Below are 17945 nucleotides of genomic sequence, written 5' to 3' on the forward strand. Positions count from 1 at the left end.
TTCCTGCAGACTTCAGGAAGAATTTACAGGAAGTCACAGAAATGTTTACTTCCTGTTAGATTCACTGCAACAATAAATCTACTTTTCACCGTGGTCTAGATTTGTCAATTGTACTTTTCACTTGTTTAACAGTGCCACTGTTACAACTGAGGAGAGAATCCGGAAAAGATTTTATCCCTTGGAAGTTATATTTTATTGCATCAGCCAATATAAAAAAAAGCTGGTTGGTCCACCACTTTAGTGCAGATGTATTTCAATAAGTATCGGAGGGATTACTGTGACATTTGGTACAATATTCAGAGGATGAATCCTACTGACCTTAGTGACCCCCTGTTTTTTCCAGTAGCACCACCAGCAGATCAAAGTTTTCACTTAACCAGTGAATTGTTTCACCATGTACAAGACATTTACAGTCCCCAAAGGATGAATCCTAATCTCCACGCTTTCCCATAGCACCACTATGAATTGACATTTGTATAGTTTTGAGTCTTTGTGATGGGTCAAACACATTGCCATGACATTATGTGCATACTTTCGTGTTCCTCTAAGGGTGGTTTGTGATAACTGGTGATCCCCTGATTTTTTCTATCTGGTGCCACCATCAGGTCAAAATTTCAACTGGTACAATATTTTGGTTTAAGACCAAATATGTGCAAAATAACGACCTCCCCGGCTCAGCTGTACTTTTTCTTTAGTGCTGATTTGCGATGTAAGCATGCAAGCATGACAAACATGAACATGGTTAACTATAGATAATACAGACTCAGTAAGCTCTATAGCACACCAAGGAAAAGCCCCAGACAGTCAGTGCAGTAAGCTCAACCAACTGTTGTTTTTAATGGTTTTTTGGCCGTTAGATAAAGGCAGTGAGAATTCGACCAGATTTATTGCTTAAAGGAAGTGACTTTGTCCAGGCTCATCTGTGTCGTGTCCTTTCCACCTCCACGACACGCAGGATGTGAAGTTGCCGACTCGCCTGTCAGCGCTTTTATACCCCGCCGCTGGGAGGACACGCCCCCTGAGTTCCCACCACTCACAGGGCAGAAAGTGATTAGCTCAGCGCGGCTGTCAGTCACGCCTATCCAGCGCTGCTTCCTGTGTGAACCGTTGGACTCGGTCTCTCTGCAGAGAGTCTCCGCTATGGGCAGCCGCCTCACTCCTCAACTTTTTACCGGAGATTTTCCCAGCGTTACCTTGCGTTTGACACGGCTTATATCAGCTGGAAATGAATCTGTGAACGGAAGAAGCAGAAAGTGAGCCCGACGTGAGTTGATTCGACCGTTAAAACCCATTTTTGTTGTTCGAGTTGTTGAAGGAAGAGGGGAAAATGCCAGTTGCAACTCTTCTGCCATTTACCGCGACCCCGAATAGGAAGTCTGCCAGCCCGACCTCTTTCAGGTTGACAGAGAAATTTATCTTGTTATTAGTGTTCAGCGCTTTTATAACCCTGTGTTTCGGGGCCATTTTCTTCCTGCCGGACTCGTCCAAGCTGCTCAGCGGAGTTTTCTTTCATTCCTCCGCGGTGGAGACCAACACCCGCACCGGTCCGGACAGCAGCGACTCAGGTTCGGCTGGAAACGACGAGAGGGTCCTGGCCAAAATCAGGAAGGACCACGAAAAAGCTCTGTTAGAGGCCAAGGATACTCTACAAAAACGGCCCGACGAGATAAAACAAGACATTATAAAGGAGAAGGAGAAAGTTGTAAGGGAGAGTATAGGTCAAGGTGGGAAGGATGGCAATAATTTACCTTTCTTTGAGTATCATCGCCCGCCTGGGGCTACTGGACACGAACCTCTGGACCCCGAAACCAAGGACCGGCGGGCTAAAGTGAAGGAGGTAAGGATCTGTTGAGCACACGCACGGTTCTGGTCTGTGGAGAAAAACGTCACGCCAAACACCGCTAAAAATGTGACGTTTTAAATATCCCTCGGCTTAGGGCAGTTAATATTCGGGTTAGAAGACGAGTCAACACCTTCCGCAAATCATCCACATCCCGTTTACAATTCGGCGCATATGTAATACACCAAAGAGCGTTAAAGTGGAGAAAATCTGAACTTTTACGAAATCTCCCCTCGTTATTTCGAAAGTCCTCTGCGCCGACATGCCTCGCCGTGAGCAGCGGCAGTGAGCGTCCAACTACTATACAACTTGTCATTTTACTGAATCAGAACTGTCCACAAGTGATCATTTGTAGCCGAAATTCTCAAAACGTGTAGTAGTGTTTAGCTGAAGATCTTGAAGATCTTGCCACGTCGTGATATCCGCGTACAGCTGCCGGTGAATTTGACAGCATTGATTTGGCAGCTTTTTAAGCGGAGTTTTGCGCGACGTGTTTCTTCCAAGAAATGTAACAACCGTCAGTTCCTGGTGAGAAGGAAGGAAGGAAGGAATGCATGCAGGATCCCCCACCTCCCTCCCTGTTGATATACCTGTCTTTCGGGTTTCCTGTGTCAGGACAATCCAGGGCAAATTCAGCTGTGATCAGTTACCACAATGGGAACAAGGGGTGGGGGGGGGGGAGATGTGAGGGATAAAACACACCTTTATAGCCTCTCACAGGTCTTTCTATATGACCTAGATCACAGTGTACTCCACAGTTCATAACCTTGAACAGTCTGTGTTGTAGAACATCCGTTTGGTAGCTAGACTTGCTCTTATCAATTGTTTCTGATTGGAGGCAAAATTTACCCTCCTATTTATTCCCAGTGCCCCTTTTTAGTAGGCTACTTATATTCAATAGCATGTGTGCCCCCCATGTCTTATCAGTCGTCATTGGCGAAAGCAGACAGGAGCCTGCAGCAGGGTGAAAGACACCAACAGGTAGCATGTCTGGTATTATTGTGTTATGTCATTGCACTGTGTGTGTGTGTGTGTGTGTGTGTGTGTGTGTGTGTGTGCGTGCAGGGAAACAAGTGAACATCCCAGTGGTGAGGTGGTTTCAGGTAGCTTCCGATGGTGTGCAGTCAGGCTGTTGCCTTATTGATAGTGTTATGATCCAAGCTCCCCTGACATAACACATTGCTCAGTAACATTTTTACCCAGATACAGATGGAGATGATGGTAATATCTTAAGTATTATTTAAAAAAAAAAAGAGTTTTGACATGGGGCTTTTGGAGAGCAGGTGTCAGTAGATCCACTCAGTGTGTTGACTTTATTTCCATTGGCTCGTTCGGGTGGTTAACAGGCAGACTCACGCAGGGGTCCACTGAGCGAGCGAGCAGATCAGGGTTTGGTGTCCCGATCGAGCACATGTAGCTGGTGTATCAGGTGGGCTCACATTGGCCTTTCATTGAAAATCTTTTGAAAATTAGATATCTACAGTCCATTGTGGCCCAGAACTGATGCGAAGGAGGTCATTATTCCTTCCCTGAACAGACTATAGTCAATAGTGGCGTATTGGCTGCATACATTGAGTATCAATAAAACATGTCTTTTTGTGCCTTCAGGTGATATTTCTATGTGAGAGGATTATGAAAAGTAGTAATCGGTAAAGACCAATTAGCTATAAAAGTCTAATATGTTCAGCAAATGTTATCAAAAAGACAATGTTGAACTTGATCTCAAAATTATGCAAACCAAAAGGCCCCTCACTGTCCAGTCTCACATCACTGCATGGTATTTTATCAATACATCACTCGTAATTCTCCCCTGAAACCTAAAAAGATCATTGCATGCATTTGGTATTAAAGACGCACTGTTTGAAATGCTGATGGGGGATGTCTCTGACCTTAAGATGACATCACCTGCCACTAAAAGGTTAAGAAACCCTGCCGTCACGCTGTCAGCTGCACGGAGGTGGCATTAAACACATCACGTCCACGAGGGCACATACTGTTTACAAATGACAGTTTGCCGATAGTGTGCATCCTCATGTCAACTCATTGTCATCACACAGGCTACATCACTGATGTTTCATATATCTGTCATCATTTTGATGGCCGTACGAACAGACAATCCCAGGCATGAGGACTTCTAGTCTTCTAGTCTATGCAAAATGACAGTGATCTCATGTCTGTCTTCAATCTAGAATTTTAATAGATTCCTTTAATGAGACTTTCCCATAATTTTTTGCATGTGTTGTGAATTTAAAGCTTTCAACTGAGCCCTTAAATCCCAGATTTCCTGTATTGCAGTTCTCTGTTCAATTTCATGTTTTGAAATTCAGCTGCTAACTGCGTGGCATTCAAAACAACAACAGTAAGCTGGGAGAAAAGTCAACATAACATTAGTCCCATTGGTAAAAGCAACTGTTTTTGGAGATTGTTTTTTTCCCCCGTTTTTGTTAAGGCAGCTATCTGTGTTTATAAAGTGAACAGATTGTGTTGCTCTGGGCTGCTTTTTCAAATGGCAAATATCTATTCCATTCCAATCAGAAAAAACTGAAAAATACCACTGATGCTAAGCGTGTCACACAAATATTTATTTATTCATTTATCAGCTGGCGATCTGTAGTTGACTTCAGTGTTAAACTTCAGTAATATACAGATTCAATAGTGTTTAAAATGTAACATGCACTCTTTTTTTTCTTGAAATCATCACTCGGCTCCTTGTCGAAAGTGTCTGCATCAGAAATTTGGCAACCAATGTGGCACAGGAGGAGCAGAGTTGTATTTTCTTTTTTTAAAAACAGTATCAGTTGTGTTGAATTTTAAAACGAGGGGACCGAGGTCACTGAGAGTTTGGTTAAGGTGCCATCCCATTCAGATGCGCTTTGCTACGGGACTTCATTCCTTTTTATGCACTACAGAAGACCGTTAAAAATGTAATGGGAAAGATTATCCTGACTGATCACAGTTCACCCAAAGATTATTTCTCATGGCAGCTGTAAGTAGTTCTTGCTGTAAACACCACCAAGCAAATCATTATGCAATATTGACCATCATTATACTGTATATACAATATTTGGTGCCAATGGTGAGCCTTTGAATGGGTGCTCGGACGCCGTCTTTCATCCAGCCTCCATACCTGCGTGACAGCTGCTTAGATTGCGAGGTTCCAGTTTGTCACAGAGGAGGAAAAACAAGGTTGTCCATCTGTAACTAGACACATCTTAATCTGTGTTTGCTCAGAGTAAACTCACAGCGTTGCAGAAATGGTCCATGACGGTGCAGTATTTTCTCAGCAAAACAAATGCAAAAGTCTGCCAAAACCACCGGCCTAATGAAGCAACTAATGAACACATTGTTTTAGGTGAGGATCTGTAATGGTTTCACCACAGAAAGTATGTTTGTATATTTACCCAGCGTGGCACAGGGTTAGAGTGGGGGGTCAGATATATCTTTGTGACGATGTAGATCCATAATCAACAGGTTTATGGAGAGTAGATTGTTTTATTGTTCACCATTAAAGGTCCTGGCAGCGAAGCACATTTGATATGAGATGTTTTAAGTAAATACTAGTGAGCCTGAGGTGTCAACAAATTATTTCTCCAACAAGTTATATTCCTGTGTTTATAATAAGACACTGAAATAAAAATCAACAAAGAAAGGGAAGTGGTTTTTAAAAAAAAAAAAAAAAAACCCATTTGGCTCATATTAAGGATAAATGTTGACCCAACAGTGCTGGTTATGCCTCACTTATGAGAAATGGCAGCACACAGCTTTTTCTTGGCCTACGTCCCTGGTCACAGCATGTTTTAGAGCCTTGCACATGTGGTTGTAAGTGAGAAGACATGATGAAACGCATGAATCCTGTAGCTGTGTTCTGCTTTAGAACATATGTAGATAGATATAGATAATTGGACTTGCTGTTTCTAGTACAATAAGATACTCAGCTGACATTTGTCTCCAGGAAACGCGAATTGCACTGTTCTAGATTACCCGCTGCCGCCAGTAAGCAGTATCAAAGTCCAAACATCCAGACAAAAAACATGATGCTCCTTATTGTTATCAGTGAGTTTCAGCATGTTTGGAGACATTGAAAAATGCTCCACTGTAATACTTGCTTAAAAAGTGACGTCTTAAAAAAAAATGATGCAGGAATTGTGTTGGACTTCTATGTTTTTCTTCTGGATTTCATGCTTTTGGGCTTTAGTAATGTCTTGCCACACACTCCATTAAATCTTAGTTGTAGCAGTGGGAATAATGCTTGCAATTGTTGTTGTAATTGCAGTAGAACATGTATTTATATATACATATATACAGTGTAAATCGTGCTGCTAAAGATAAGATAAATTGATTAAGCAATTATTTGTCAACTATCTAATCAATCACCAACTATTTTGATAATCGATTAATAGGAGACATTCCAGCTTCTTAAATGTGAATATTTTCTTGTTTTGTTTTCTCCTCCTTAACAGTGAACTTAATATCTTTGGAGATTTGTGGACATCTTCATCAGCTTTGGGAAACTCTAATCGATTAATTGAGAGACAGATTAATCAACAACGAAAGTAATCATTAGTTGCAGCCCTAGTAATAAATAATGGTAGTATTTGTAGAATTAGAATTGGTTGTGGTAATAGTTTTAGTTATCAGTAGCAGCATCAGCAAAGTGCACCTGTAAAAGTAGCACCAGCAGATGAAATAATAGTACATTGATGTCTCAGTTACACTGTAATCTGTTGATTTCCATCTCAAGGCCGAATATTGAAACGGCACCTAAGGATATCGTTGAAAATGCTGCCCTTGCTGCTGAGCTCCTGATTATACCTGGACCAAAATAGCATCTGACTAACTTGTGCATAATAATCAAAAGAGAAATAAGCTGACATAAGTGATGTGATGAGTCAAATTATTCACTTGATTCTTATTCAGATATTTTAAGCCACATTTAGACAAAGATGCAGCCGACTGCTTGAGGTTTTCAGGTTTCCCTACAGACCTTTTCTCTTGCTGAAATGTTCTGTGCTTTGTGTTCAGTAAAGCCAATAACCGTGTTCACCAAACACAGCCACACAAACACACGAACATGCTCCCCTTGACCTCCAGTGGCCTGGGGTTATTTAGCCGAGGCTTCTTAAATTATTTGAAGATATGGTTCTGTGATGCCAGCTTCTTACCGAACCTCAGCGCTATCCAGGGATCTGCCCTGCAGTGTCGTGGTCTCAGCGGGGGAGTGTTGTGTTTGCGACGGGCAGGGGACAGGCGGCAGGGGCCACTCTGTAAAGGATAAACGGCTTGTTGTGAGTGACCGCCACAGTCCTACAATCAGCTAAATCTGTTTGTCTGCCTGAAATCAAAGGCTCTGTGGAGAACCTGTCCTCTCCCCAGTCCACAGCCTGGGCTTTCGCTTGCTTTCCGAGAGGCTTCGGAGCCAAGAGCAGTGGGGGGTAATAATGAAAATGCTGGCTGATAAACAGAGAGAAAATCAAGGTAGATGAGGCGGATGCTGGATGCTAGAACTGCTGCATTATTTGACACAGTAAACTACTTTCCTCTCTGGTAGCAACATGTTTCTTAGCAACTTGGAAGGGATTTTTACCATTCCCCGGAGAAATCAAGGAGTTTGGTACATTTGGAAGACATGGGATGTAATTTTGTTTAACTGTTTAGTGGTTTTACCAAGTTTTTACCCACATTATAAAATACAATGGTGTTTCACAACACACTTTCACCCATTTCCCCCCCCGTCAGACCAGCACAGTGATGCTGATTAAAGCCTTTGTAGCAGCCAAACTTAATGAGCTAATGTGTGACCGTCCTTCTGAGCCAAGGTAAATATCTAGATCAGACACTGCCTGACTTTGGTAAACAGGTGCCTCTTACACTGAATTACAGTATTGACAATATTGATGTTTAAACATCATTTAACTTTTTCAGAGGGAGGGAGTGTTAAAGGGAAGCTAAAGAGAGCACATGGATACAGTTGAAACTGAACTTTGGTAATTATGTCATATAATGGTGTGCTGTTCTGTGGTTTAGTGGTTAGATCATGGAATTACCGTTGTTGTCGTCTCGAGTCTCCTAACGGTGACAAGCAGAGATTAACCTGTATGAATAGGTCAAACGCAGGTCGAATGCACATTCGGTGGACACGCGTCATATTCACAATTCCTGTATGAAAGCTGCATCAGTAAATGTGCTGGATTTCACTCAACCAGACTGTTCATCTCATGAGAGAAACGGCGTTAACAAACCATGATGGAAGGACATTTTCACATTTGGTGTTGGTCCAACTTCATTATAGAAAGCTGTGAAATGACATATCACTGAGCAAACCCTTTTACGGCAGATGCTGAAATACTGTAGAGACATTGGAACCAGATATCTCTTAACTTCCCTAACAGATTTCTATAATTATTAGTAAATGTTATTTTCAGGTACTGTATTTTAAAATGTAATACTTAATCTCACTTGTTCCCACTGTCTACTAGTGGCCTCGCAATCCACAGCTAAAGGATGGTCAATTGCCAATAACACAGGTATCCACAGCGATCCACAGTAAATACATTCATTCTTTGAAAATGTCATTAGAAAAAATTGTGTAGTTTTGCTATCAAATGTAGTTGAATTAGTTGCGGCAGGCTCTCAGCTTTTAGATTCACCAAAATTTGTAGCTCCAAATGACGGTAAACAAAACTGATCTTAATGATTTCCAGATTAAATGTGAAACAAAGGCACCGGCGTCAAAAAGGGGTATTGGAAGAGAAAAGCCAGATCTCAGGAAAACCTGCAGTAGAGCAGACAGCATTATATTTTGACTGACAAATGTATTGGTTGTTTCTGAATCTACATAGTGTCACCAAATGTACACAGCTACTCTATTGCACTGTATTGCACGGGGACCCCCTGGATCTCCACTCAGGGTCCACTTTAATGGCAGCATTTTGAATATAATGGCAGACTTGTTGCTAATTAATACACGCGGCCTCACCTTTTGTGCTCGGAGCAACTGCTGCTGTCCTACCTGACTCATCATACCGCTCCATGTGTGTGTCTGTGGTGTGATGAGGTGGAGCTTGTTGCTGTTTAAGTATGCAGATGAGATGCAAATGGGCATTTGACTAGCCATAAGGACAGCGCGTTTGCAGTATTTACTCCTTTGAGCCCACTAACTTAAAGGACAGTCGTTTAGCATCCTGTCAGCCTGTCACCTCTGTCAGCACCTCTTCTTCTTTGAAATGCACATACACAGTTACATCGGGGAAGCTGTAAGCAATGGCTTCTACACACACACACACACACACACACACACACACACACACACACATACGCCTTGCTGTTCAGAGAGCTGTGGATTACAGGATGCTGGTTTGTAAAGGTTTTTCTTCACTACCCATAGCTGACCGTCGAGCAAAGATGATACATCAATCTTCTCCCTCTGTTCCCGCACACATCTACATGCCTACATGTCATTTCCTTCCCTCTTCCATTTTCCCCCCCCCTCCTCCTTTTTCAGTCCCTCTTGCTGTTACTTGCTTCTCCCTCCTCCCCTCTCTCCCTTTCTGCTTTGCTGTCTTCAGGATAAAGTTCAGTTGTTTTTGCCCACTCCCTACACCGACCGATTGTTTTTTCCACTGTGCGTGCGTGTGTGGGTGTGTCTTTGCAACAATCATCTGTTTCACCAGAAAAAGCCATTTTGCTGCTTTGCCAACCTTCAAAGCCTGAAATAAAATTCGGTCTCTTTCTCAGGCTAACTTTGCAGCCTAGAAGTCCTATTTCTGTATCGACCATTTGAACTAATTACCTCTGGTTCCTTGGTCCTACTTCTCTCAGAGTGGAAACTAGATGTGTGTGTGTGTGTGTGTGTGTGTGTGTGTGTGTGTGTGTGTGTGTGTCAGATAGAGTTACTGCAGGCCCCTCCAGGTGCTCTCTTTAATTGTCTAATGGCTATAATAGCAGTGACTTGCAACCAGCACTACCGTTTCCTGCATCGGTATGTGTGCACTTAAATGAATGTACTTGTGGGTGCTAATGCATACAGATAAAGCTGTTTAGTCATCTGGCAACGGAAGCTCTGTTCATTTCCAGAGCTAATTTTGGTAAAGATGTAGAGAAGTCATGTTTACATGGAACCTTTTTATATCACTAGCCCATAATGTTCACAATTTTTGTCAAAGATGGGAAATTTGTCATGTAAGTGGTCTATTTGTAGTCTATATGCTGTCTTTTCCTGCTCACCTGCTTGAGTTCAATCAAAAAGTGTCACATCCATTCTGGTATTCTCATGTGATTTAACCCCCTCTGCAGAGGAAAATCAGACTTCCTCTTTTCTCAGTCAACCCAAATCTCAAAAGACAAATATGTCCCTGTGCTGTTCGCTCGTCACTGAAACTTGAAACCACATCAATCAGTGACGTTAATGCTGCTTCGTTTGTTTGGAAATCACGTGCGTTGACGCCATTGGTTGGGTTGCATTTTCTCACATATGCAAAGAATAGGAATTGTAAATCACCCAGAGATTGTTTGGTGGCTACTGTGGTATATCAGAATGCCCACTGCTTCCCTTCGAAGACGAATCATGCTGTAGCTCTAGCCCGAGGCCAGTATGCTGACTTGGAGTATAAGATCCAACTAATGAATATTGTGATTGTGTAATAAAGTCACTGTAAATATATAGTCCTAGTGGATATCCCGCCAGGCTTTTGATATTTTAAATCTATATGTTCGTATGGATTGTAACATCACTGCTCTTAGAAAGTCAGTGCGGATCAATTTGTCCAGTGGTTGGGTTGTGGGGGGGGGGGGGTTGTGGCAGGTTGTGCTGGGGGAGGATGAGGATGAATGTGCTCATTCCAGCTCTTATGTTTGTTGCCTCCTGGCTCTGAGGTCTCTCTAGGAGGGAATATAGACTCCAGAGTGACTAATGGGGTCATTTTGCATATATACACAGTCAGAGTGTCAGTGCACGTCTTGTGTGTATTTGTGTGTCTTGTTGCCATGGCCAGGAGCAAGCCCCAGTATTCCACACAACAGGCCACAACAGGGAGATGGTGGTATATAACACATTATTGCCTATAAATCATATCCATCTAGCTCATTTATGGCTGTTACTGTATCTACTCTCCCGGTTCCGTTCCAGCTCAAGCATAGTCATTGAGCATTCATTTGGAAAAGCTCAGAGAAAAGTAAGTTAGAGGGATCACTATAACTGTTACTATTATTTATTCTATAGGTCAAGGCGCGAGCAAGCCTTCAACCGTGGTCGGGAAACAATTCAAGCAGACACATAGGACTGCACACATTATTTCAACTGAAAGACACAAGAACAGCCTTCAGCATTACAGCCATGATAGTCATGGACATGGAGAGTCAGATATGTACTTCACTCTACCAGCCACTTTAAAACAACCTCACTTTAACAAGGCCAGCTTGGTGAAAATCTTTTTGGGTTTTTGCAGCACTTTGCAGCACAACAAAGCCTAATGAATTCAGATTTTCCTTCATTTTTTTTTAAATAACTATGGGTGGGTAAACATAAAGCTAGCGACACACTGCATTTGAAACCACATATTACAAAAATCCCTATTAGGGTTTAGAAATGAATTTAGGGAATCCATGGGATGTATGTGTTTGCATATTCTTAAGTCAAGGTTCACTCACGGTTTTTAATGAAATGTCTGCACTTACTGTACTGTGGAATTTGATGACTTAAATAAATAGTTATTATTATTATCATTGCAACACACATCGAAATAATAATTAGATTGACTCATCAATCGATCAGCTAAAAACCCACTATGTTAGTTTAGATCTGTGACCCACTTCATAGCCATATACTTTTGGACAGTGTTTGAAGAGCTGTGATATAGAACTTATAGGTCGACACAATGTAGATTCAGACCTGTAATATTGCTTGTTGCCTGGGGAAGCTGACACACAGTTGTATACCATTTCCACTACAGTGACACTATGGTTGTGAAGCATGAAGGCACCAGGTGGTGCAATGTTTTTAAACTTAACATTTAACTTTAACAAGTGCTCAAGTTGCATATTATATTGTTCAGAGTCATACTATGCTTGCTGAGGTTGGAAATGTGCCTTCACTCATCTTTTGGCAGTATAGTCAGTTAGCTACTGGTGTGCCGCCTTTAACTTAATACTACACTGAGTAAAATTAGTGCCTGAAAAAGCTGGCTAAATGAAATGTCAATAACAAGTCATCAATAACCCTTCAGGCTTCCAACACATCATATCAACCACCTCCGTTTGATGCTTCTGTCTGCTCACTTCACCCCCTCCTCCACTCGCCGTTTGCTTTTTAAGCCTCTAGAGAGCCTGTATCCTGACCATCAACTACAGCCAAGCACAAACTGGTGGGCATGCACTTAAACTAGCAACAAACAAGTCCAAAGAGAAACGTAGTGCAGCCCAACATAACAAATCTAAAATAGATTTTTAGGTTGGACAAAGGCTTGTCTTGTGGTTTCATTTTATGTTTTTCCCACTCAGCCCTCCTGTATGTACATGCTGACATTTTCAGCTAAAGGTGAGCTTTGGACCTTCGCTTTTCTTTACTGAATCCTATCAATACACCACAGGCTTTGGCCTGCAGCTGGAAATGGACCTGGTTTTCTGGAGTGTGTGTGTGTGTGTGTGTGTGTGTGTGTGTGTGTGTGTGTGTGTGTGTGTGTGTGTGTGTGTGTGTGTGTGTGTGTGTGTGTGTGTGTGTGTGTGTGTGTGTGTGTGTGTGTGTGTGTGTGTGTGTGTGCGTGTGTGCGTGTGTGTGTGTGTGCGTGTGTGCGTGTGTGTGTGTGTGCGTGTGTGTGTGTGCGTGTGTTTTCTCCTCCGCTTCCTGCTGTGGGCAGCTGCCTATTGACAGATTCCAGTAGCTCTACAAATGTGACCATGTTTTATGTGGTGCACTAGGGAGTTATGAGTACCCCCTGATTTGTTTGTCTCTCTTCTATTTTCTCCCTCACTTATTTTCTCTCTCGTTCACTCACCTTCTCTCTCCAAACTCCCTTTACACAAAAATCATATACATACAGCAGATTTGTCACAACCTAATCACCCCCACTACCACTGCCGACAGGGGACGACCCCTTTATTGTGAAACATCTGTAGGAAGTGTGCGTCATAAACAGTGAGGTAACATTGAGCATCAGGTGAATTCAATTAATTAGAGAGTGAGAACAGTATTTCAGTTGTAAGGAGAAGTGTGGTGAGTATCACCTGACTGATGTTGCAGAGTTTCCCCTAGGATGGAGTTGTAGCAGCAGAGGGGTCGAGCGCATGCATCTTTTTCCCTTGTGAGCTCGCGAAGTGCACCCTGTTGGGAGGTTTCAATTGTCTGCCAGCACTAGAGGGGCTCTCGAGACCTAAGAACATATTGTGCATTTGTGCTCAGCAATGCACAAGTGAAAACAGTAGAAATTAATATGAAAAAATGACAAGCAGGTATGGGATTGACTGAAAATACACTACAGTGCCCAGGCTCGTTGTAATGAAGGAGCGTGTCACCCATTGCAACAGTGTGACTCATATGTGTGTTTTTAGGATTCTGGAGAATAATGGATCTCTGTGGACAGTTGAATAAGATTTATCATGCTTTAGCTCCACACGCTGGGCACAAGACCAAAAGCGTAACGCTACTGTTACAGGCAGGCTACATTCAACATGTAACGGACGCAGACTGATCAGAGCAGAACCACTACAATTTCCACTACAATCAACAACAGTGGCTACACCGGGTCAGCTGACAAACCTTTAGTCAGGAGAATCTGGGGGATGATTGTTAGAGATAACCCCCCCACACACACACACACACTTCTCTAGTAGTTGGGGAAAACAGACGGGATTTTTCTTGGTCTTGAGAAGCAGCAGCATTTATTAACTAGCACACAGTGGGCGATACAGTGCATTGTGGAAATGGTATTGGCTTTAACATTAGGGCCATTATATTGCAGATAATTAGCTCCCCCCTTTCATTATTTGAATGTGGTGGATTCGCAGTATTTGGACAGAGACGGACAAAACAGAATTTGAGAGCATGGGAGAGAAAAGAATGAGAAGATGCCACGCGGGTCTCAGTCTGGGGTCGGACAAGGCATGTGTGCAGCTCTTTGGATCATTAGCAGTGGGCTACAGTTGGGCTGCAGGATTATTAACATTCCTTTTGCTATAGACGGTGATGTATGCTGAGCACTGTGGCCCCTCAGCCTCATGGGACTTTGGGTGAACGCACACATGTAAAATCTATGGGCAGGCATTGCCATTAATGACCATGCCGTGTGTGTTTGTCGTCGCAGTTAGATTAGTGAGGCCAGGAGGTGCCATTTGTCTTGTCTTGCTCAGAGCTAACACGTTGCTAGCTCATTAGCATTCAGAGGTTATTGATTACATTTAGAAATTGTGTTTAGATTTCTGGGGCTGGTAAAGGATAAGGAGGTGGTCAATTTCTTGGGTAAGATGCTTAATATCACCACAGTTAATATGCTGTATAAGAGTAAATCAATATACTTCTTTTGTTGAATGACCTTATCTTTTAATATTCCTTAAGTTATGTGAGAGGAGTGTATGATTATCCATCTAAATGATTAAATGCCAATTATAGCAGGAATAGAGAACATCTTTCCTAAAATCCTTTCTTGACAGTTCATAAATCATCTCTGTCTAATTAACACCATGCTTCTTAAGGGTTGGTGATTTAGAAATGTTCAGATAAACTGAAGGATAAAATTTTCCTTCATTGGCTGATAGAATTCTCATAAACCATTTGAAACCCGTCAGATTAACAGACCTGTTTTTATTAACTCATGAAAAGTTGTTTTGGCGGTTTAGGAGCAGTCACAAGCACAAGGTTCTTTTTCAGACCGCCTTAGTCATCTTGGACTGGTTTGGGGTGCAGTGGACGACAGGAGCCAAGCCAACCTCGGTGTCAAGAGACCCCACCTTTTTCTACGATTCACTGAAATGACATATTTCACACCAGCAGCAGCAAGACGTAGCATGAGAACTTGCGTATTTAGCCAACCGATCTCAACCTGGAAGACTTTGTTACTGTGAGACCAAAGTTGCCGGATGGCTCACATGAACTGAGAGATGCTGCACACAAGGAGGAGGAGGAGGAGGAGGAGTACAATTAGGGATGTATTAATGCTTGCAGAGGCAGTTCAGGAGAGTTAGTTTTGTCTCCATCGGAGGAGTATGCTTGGATGTTGAATGTACTATATGTTAAAGTTCAGCAACTCATTTAGGGGTATCAAATACTGTCATAGGTTTTCTTGTGGTACTGAAGCATATTGTAGACGTTTTTCTCCCATTTATCAGACTGATCTTCTCTCTGTCAGTTAAAATAAGACTGTAAGTTGTAGTAGTTGTAGTTAGTTAGATTTATTAGTTAGTTTGACAAAAACACAGAATTTATGGCTAACTAACAATTTAATTCTGAGAGACACTTCAATCACCCCTCACTGTTGAGGCAGCCAAATACACTTTGAATGAATATGCTTTTTTATTCATGCTATCAGTATTCTATTACCTAGGATATGTGCCAAAAGTCAGACCATTATGTGGACGTCTACTGTGTGAGATGGGCTCATTGTGTATCTTCAGCTTGTCATATTCGTATTCAGGGTCATGTTACTACATACTCAAGTTCCCTGTCCATTCAAAGGTTTGTTTTGTTGACCCACTTGTTAACACTCTCAAAGGCATATCCGTGATGTTCAAAAAGAGACGACATTCCGCACACAGTCCAAGGACAAAAAATTCACATTTCACATCCTGTCAACAAGTTGTCAATGTATTCTTGGCATTCTTGGTTTGTAGGTGTTGGCACAAGCCTGCCAGGTGGTTCAAATGCTTCAGATGGTCTGGAAGCCCTCTGGGCTGTGAGCCTCCAGAGGGGATGGAGTGCTTTGTGACCATGCCTTGTAAGCCAGTGATGAAGACGGAAGAAAATGCTCTCGGATATTCACTATTAACGAGTCCCAAGCTATCCGGGGGTTATGGCCTGCTGGTTCTCTCTCCCTAATCCAATTCAGTCTAATACCAAGAATCATAGGCTGTCAATCACATACTCCATTTATTTTTCAATCTCCTCTCCCTTCCTTCTTGCTTTTTCCATGTGAGGGCTAGCATTTTAACACCGCAAGCTCTGCCGTCCTGCATAATATATCAGCTAAGGACCTGTTAATCCCTTGGAAGGATGTGAGATTTAACGGCTATAAGGATTTACTTGTCTGACTGTTGGAGCAATGTTGGAAAATGAAGCATCCTTAAATCACACCCACCAGCATCTTTAAAACAACAAAACACATTTTATTTAGACATACTCATATTTATTATAGACATATTTATTTCTATTTGCAATATGGTTCCTTCACAAGACAATTTTGCCATCATTTTTATTCAGTATTTCTAACTTGATCCATTAGAATTTGTGTAAGAGTTACTGTCCAGGGTCACTCATCATCAAGATGCCTGACTCATGATTAAGGTCTTTGTGTTCTTGACAGTGTAAGCTGGAGGCAAGGTTTATATACTTGAAAGGCATTTCCTTCAGTTGTGTTAGCAGTCCTTCTATAATTAGCATCTGATTTACTAAGGCTGTAGGTAATTACAAAATCAGCAAATGGGACTGCCCCGAGGGAATGCTCCGCAAGTGATGGAGAGCTGAAAAGTTGCAGTATAATGTTGGAATTTGTGCAAGGTCAGCAAGCTCAGTTAAAATGCAGTGACGCTGAAATAGAAATATCTTTTAATGAAGTAATGACATTCCAAACATTTACTAAGCACAGAAATCAACTCCAGCTTCAAAGAAACATAAAAGATTGGTAATAACAATCTGCGCCACCTCAATATAAATGTCTTACACAGAGAGTGCATAGTGCCAGAGTGCATTAGCATCTCTGTGAATGTCAAGTTTAATGACCGCACGGCCATAACTCCCTGGTTGCTCTTTGTTTTGGCATAATAAAAGTAGTCATTTTTTATTACTGCTGTGTTTCTCTTTCTAAGAAGCCTTTTTTTTTTCTTGCTCTAGAACTTGTTCAGTGCAGTTTCCCTGCTCATTTTCTTGTGGTGTGCTCACCCACTGCCGTCCCTGTTATTCCACGGTACAAAACTTTTTATCTGCCACATCCTCCCTTTCAAGTTACCTTACACCTTCCCATAAGATGCTGTGACTTTTCCCATGCAGCTCAATATGAACTCAAGTAAATCAACTGGAGATCATGCTTCGTTTCCAACTGTGATTTATGTGATCCGGTCTTCCCTTATATGCGTAAGTAAAGGAGAGAGGTGCACTTAACCTGTTAACCAAAAACGACAAATTATCAGAGGCATATTAAGCAGCAGTTTGTTCTCTAATGTGAAGGTTGTCTCGTGACTCTATGCACTCTACCTACAAAACCTCTTCCCTGTGCCGCATTGGCTCTTCGTCCCCCCAAGTGGTTTGAACTCCAGTATGTTGTGGTTTGTTTTCCTCGTTTCCGTCCTGACACATGCGTCGGCTGTGTGTTGTGGTGTGCCCAGTTCAATTTACCGGGGGGAGGCAAGCCAAGCACACAAGCTAAATTATTCAGCCTGCATGCTGCAGCCACTCGGACACATGGAAGAAAGATGTATTTGTGTGAGTGTGCGCGAGTGCGTTATAATAGATACTGATCATTATTCACAGTTGTATGCTACATATTTTATAATCTTTCATTTAAATGTGCTTGAAATTGCTCGAGTACATATGGGGTCTTTGAAGGTTTGCTAAATTGGATATTTCATGTCAGGCCCATAGTGATTAAGAACAAATAAGAAAGGTCAACAATAAAAGAAACCAAAGGAGGGAGTGAGAGTGGGATCTTCGCTCTAGCTCACTCCTTCTCATCATCAACCAATACAGGTTTTGTCATATCATTTTTGGATTAAAGCTTGTCATAGTTGCTAGTTTTTCTTTTCATTTTGATCCATTTCATGTATTCATAGCATTCTTTCAGGTTAGAAGAATACAAACTGAATTTTAGGCATAATAGGCCACTTAAATTTACTTAGAAAGGACAGTAATGCTATTAATATTCATATTCTTGTGCGGAGTCTCATCAACAACCGCTGTAGTGAATCAGTC

The 17945-nt window shown here is 42.0% G+C and overlaps 1 protein-coding gene across 1 annotated transcript in view; it reads left to right on the forward strand.

Annotated features, from left to right (window-relative positions):
* The first annotated feature begins 1327 nt into the window (after positions 1-1327).
* The window catches only part of man1a1 (mannosidase, alpha, class 1A, member 1), a 115836-nt gene continuing 99218 nt past the window's right edge, over positions 1328-17945 (forward strand). The window contains exon 1 of the mRNA XM_070849140.1: positions 1328-1837. Coding sequence (XP_070705241.1) covers positions 1328-1837 — 510 coding nt within the window. The remainder of the gene's footprint in view (positions 1838-17945) is intronic.

Source organism: Pempheris klunzingeri, chromosome 18 (assembly GCF_042242105.1).
Source record: "Pempheris klunzingeri isolate RE-2024b chromosome 18, fPemKlu1.hap1, whole genome shotgun sequence".
Classification (NCBI taxonomy): Eukaryota; Metazoa; Chordata; class Actinopteri; order Acropomatiformes; family Pempheridae; genus Pempheris; species Pempheris klunzingeri.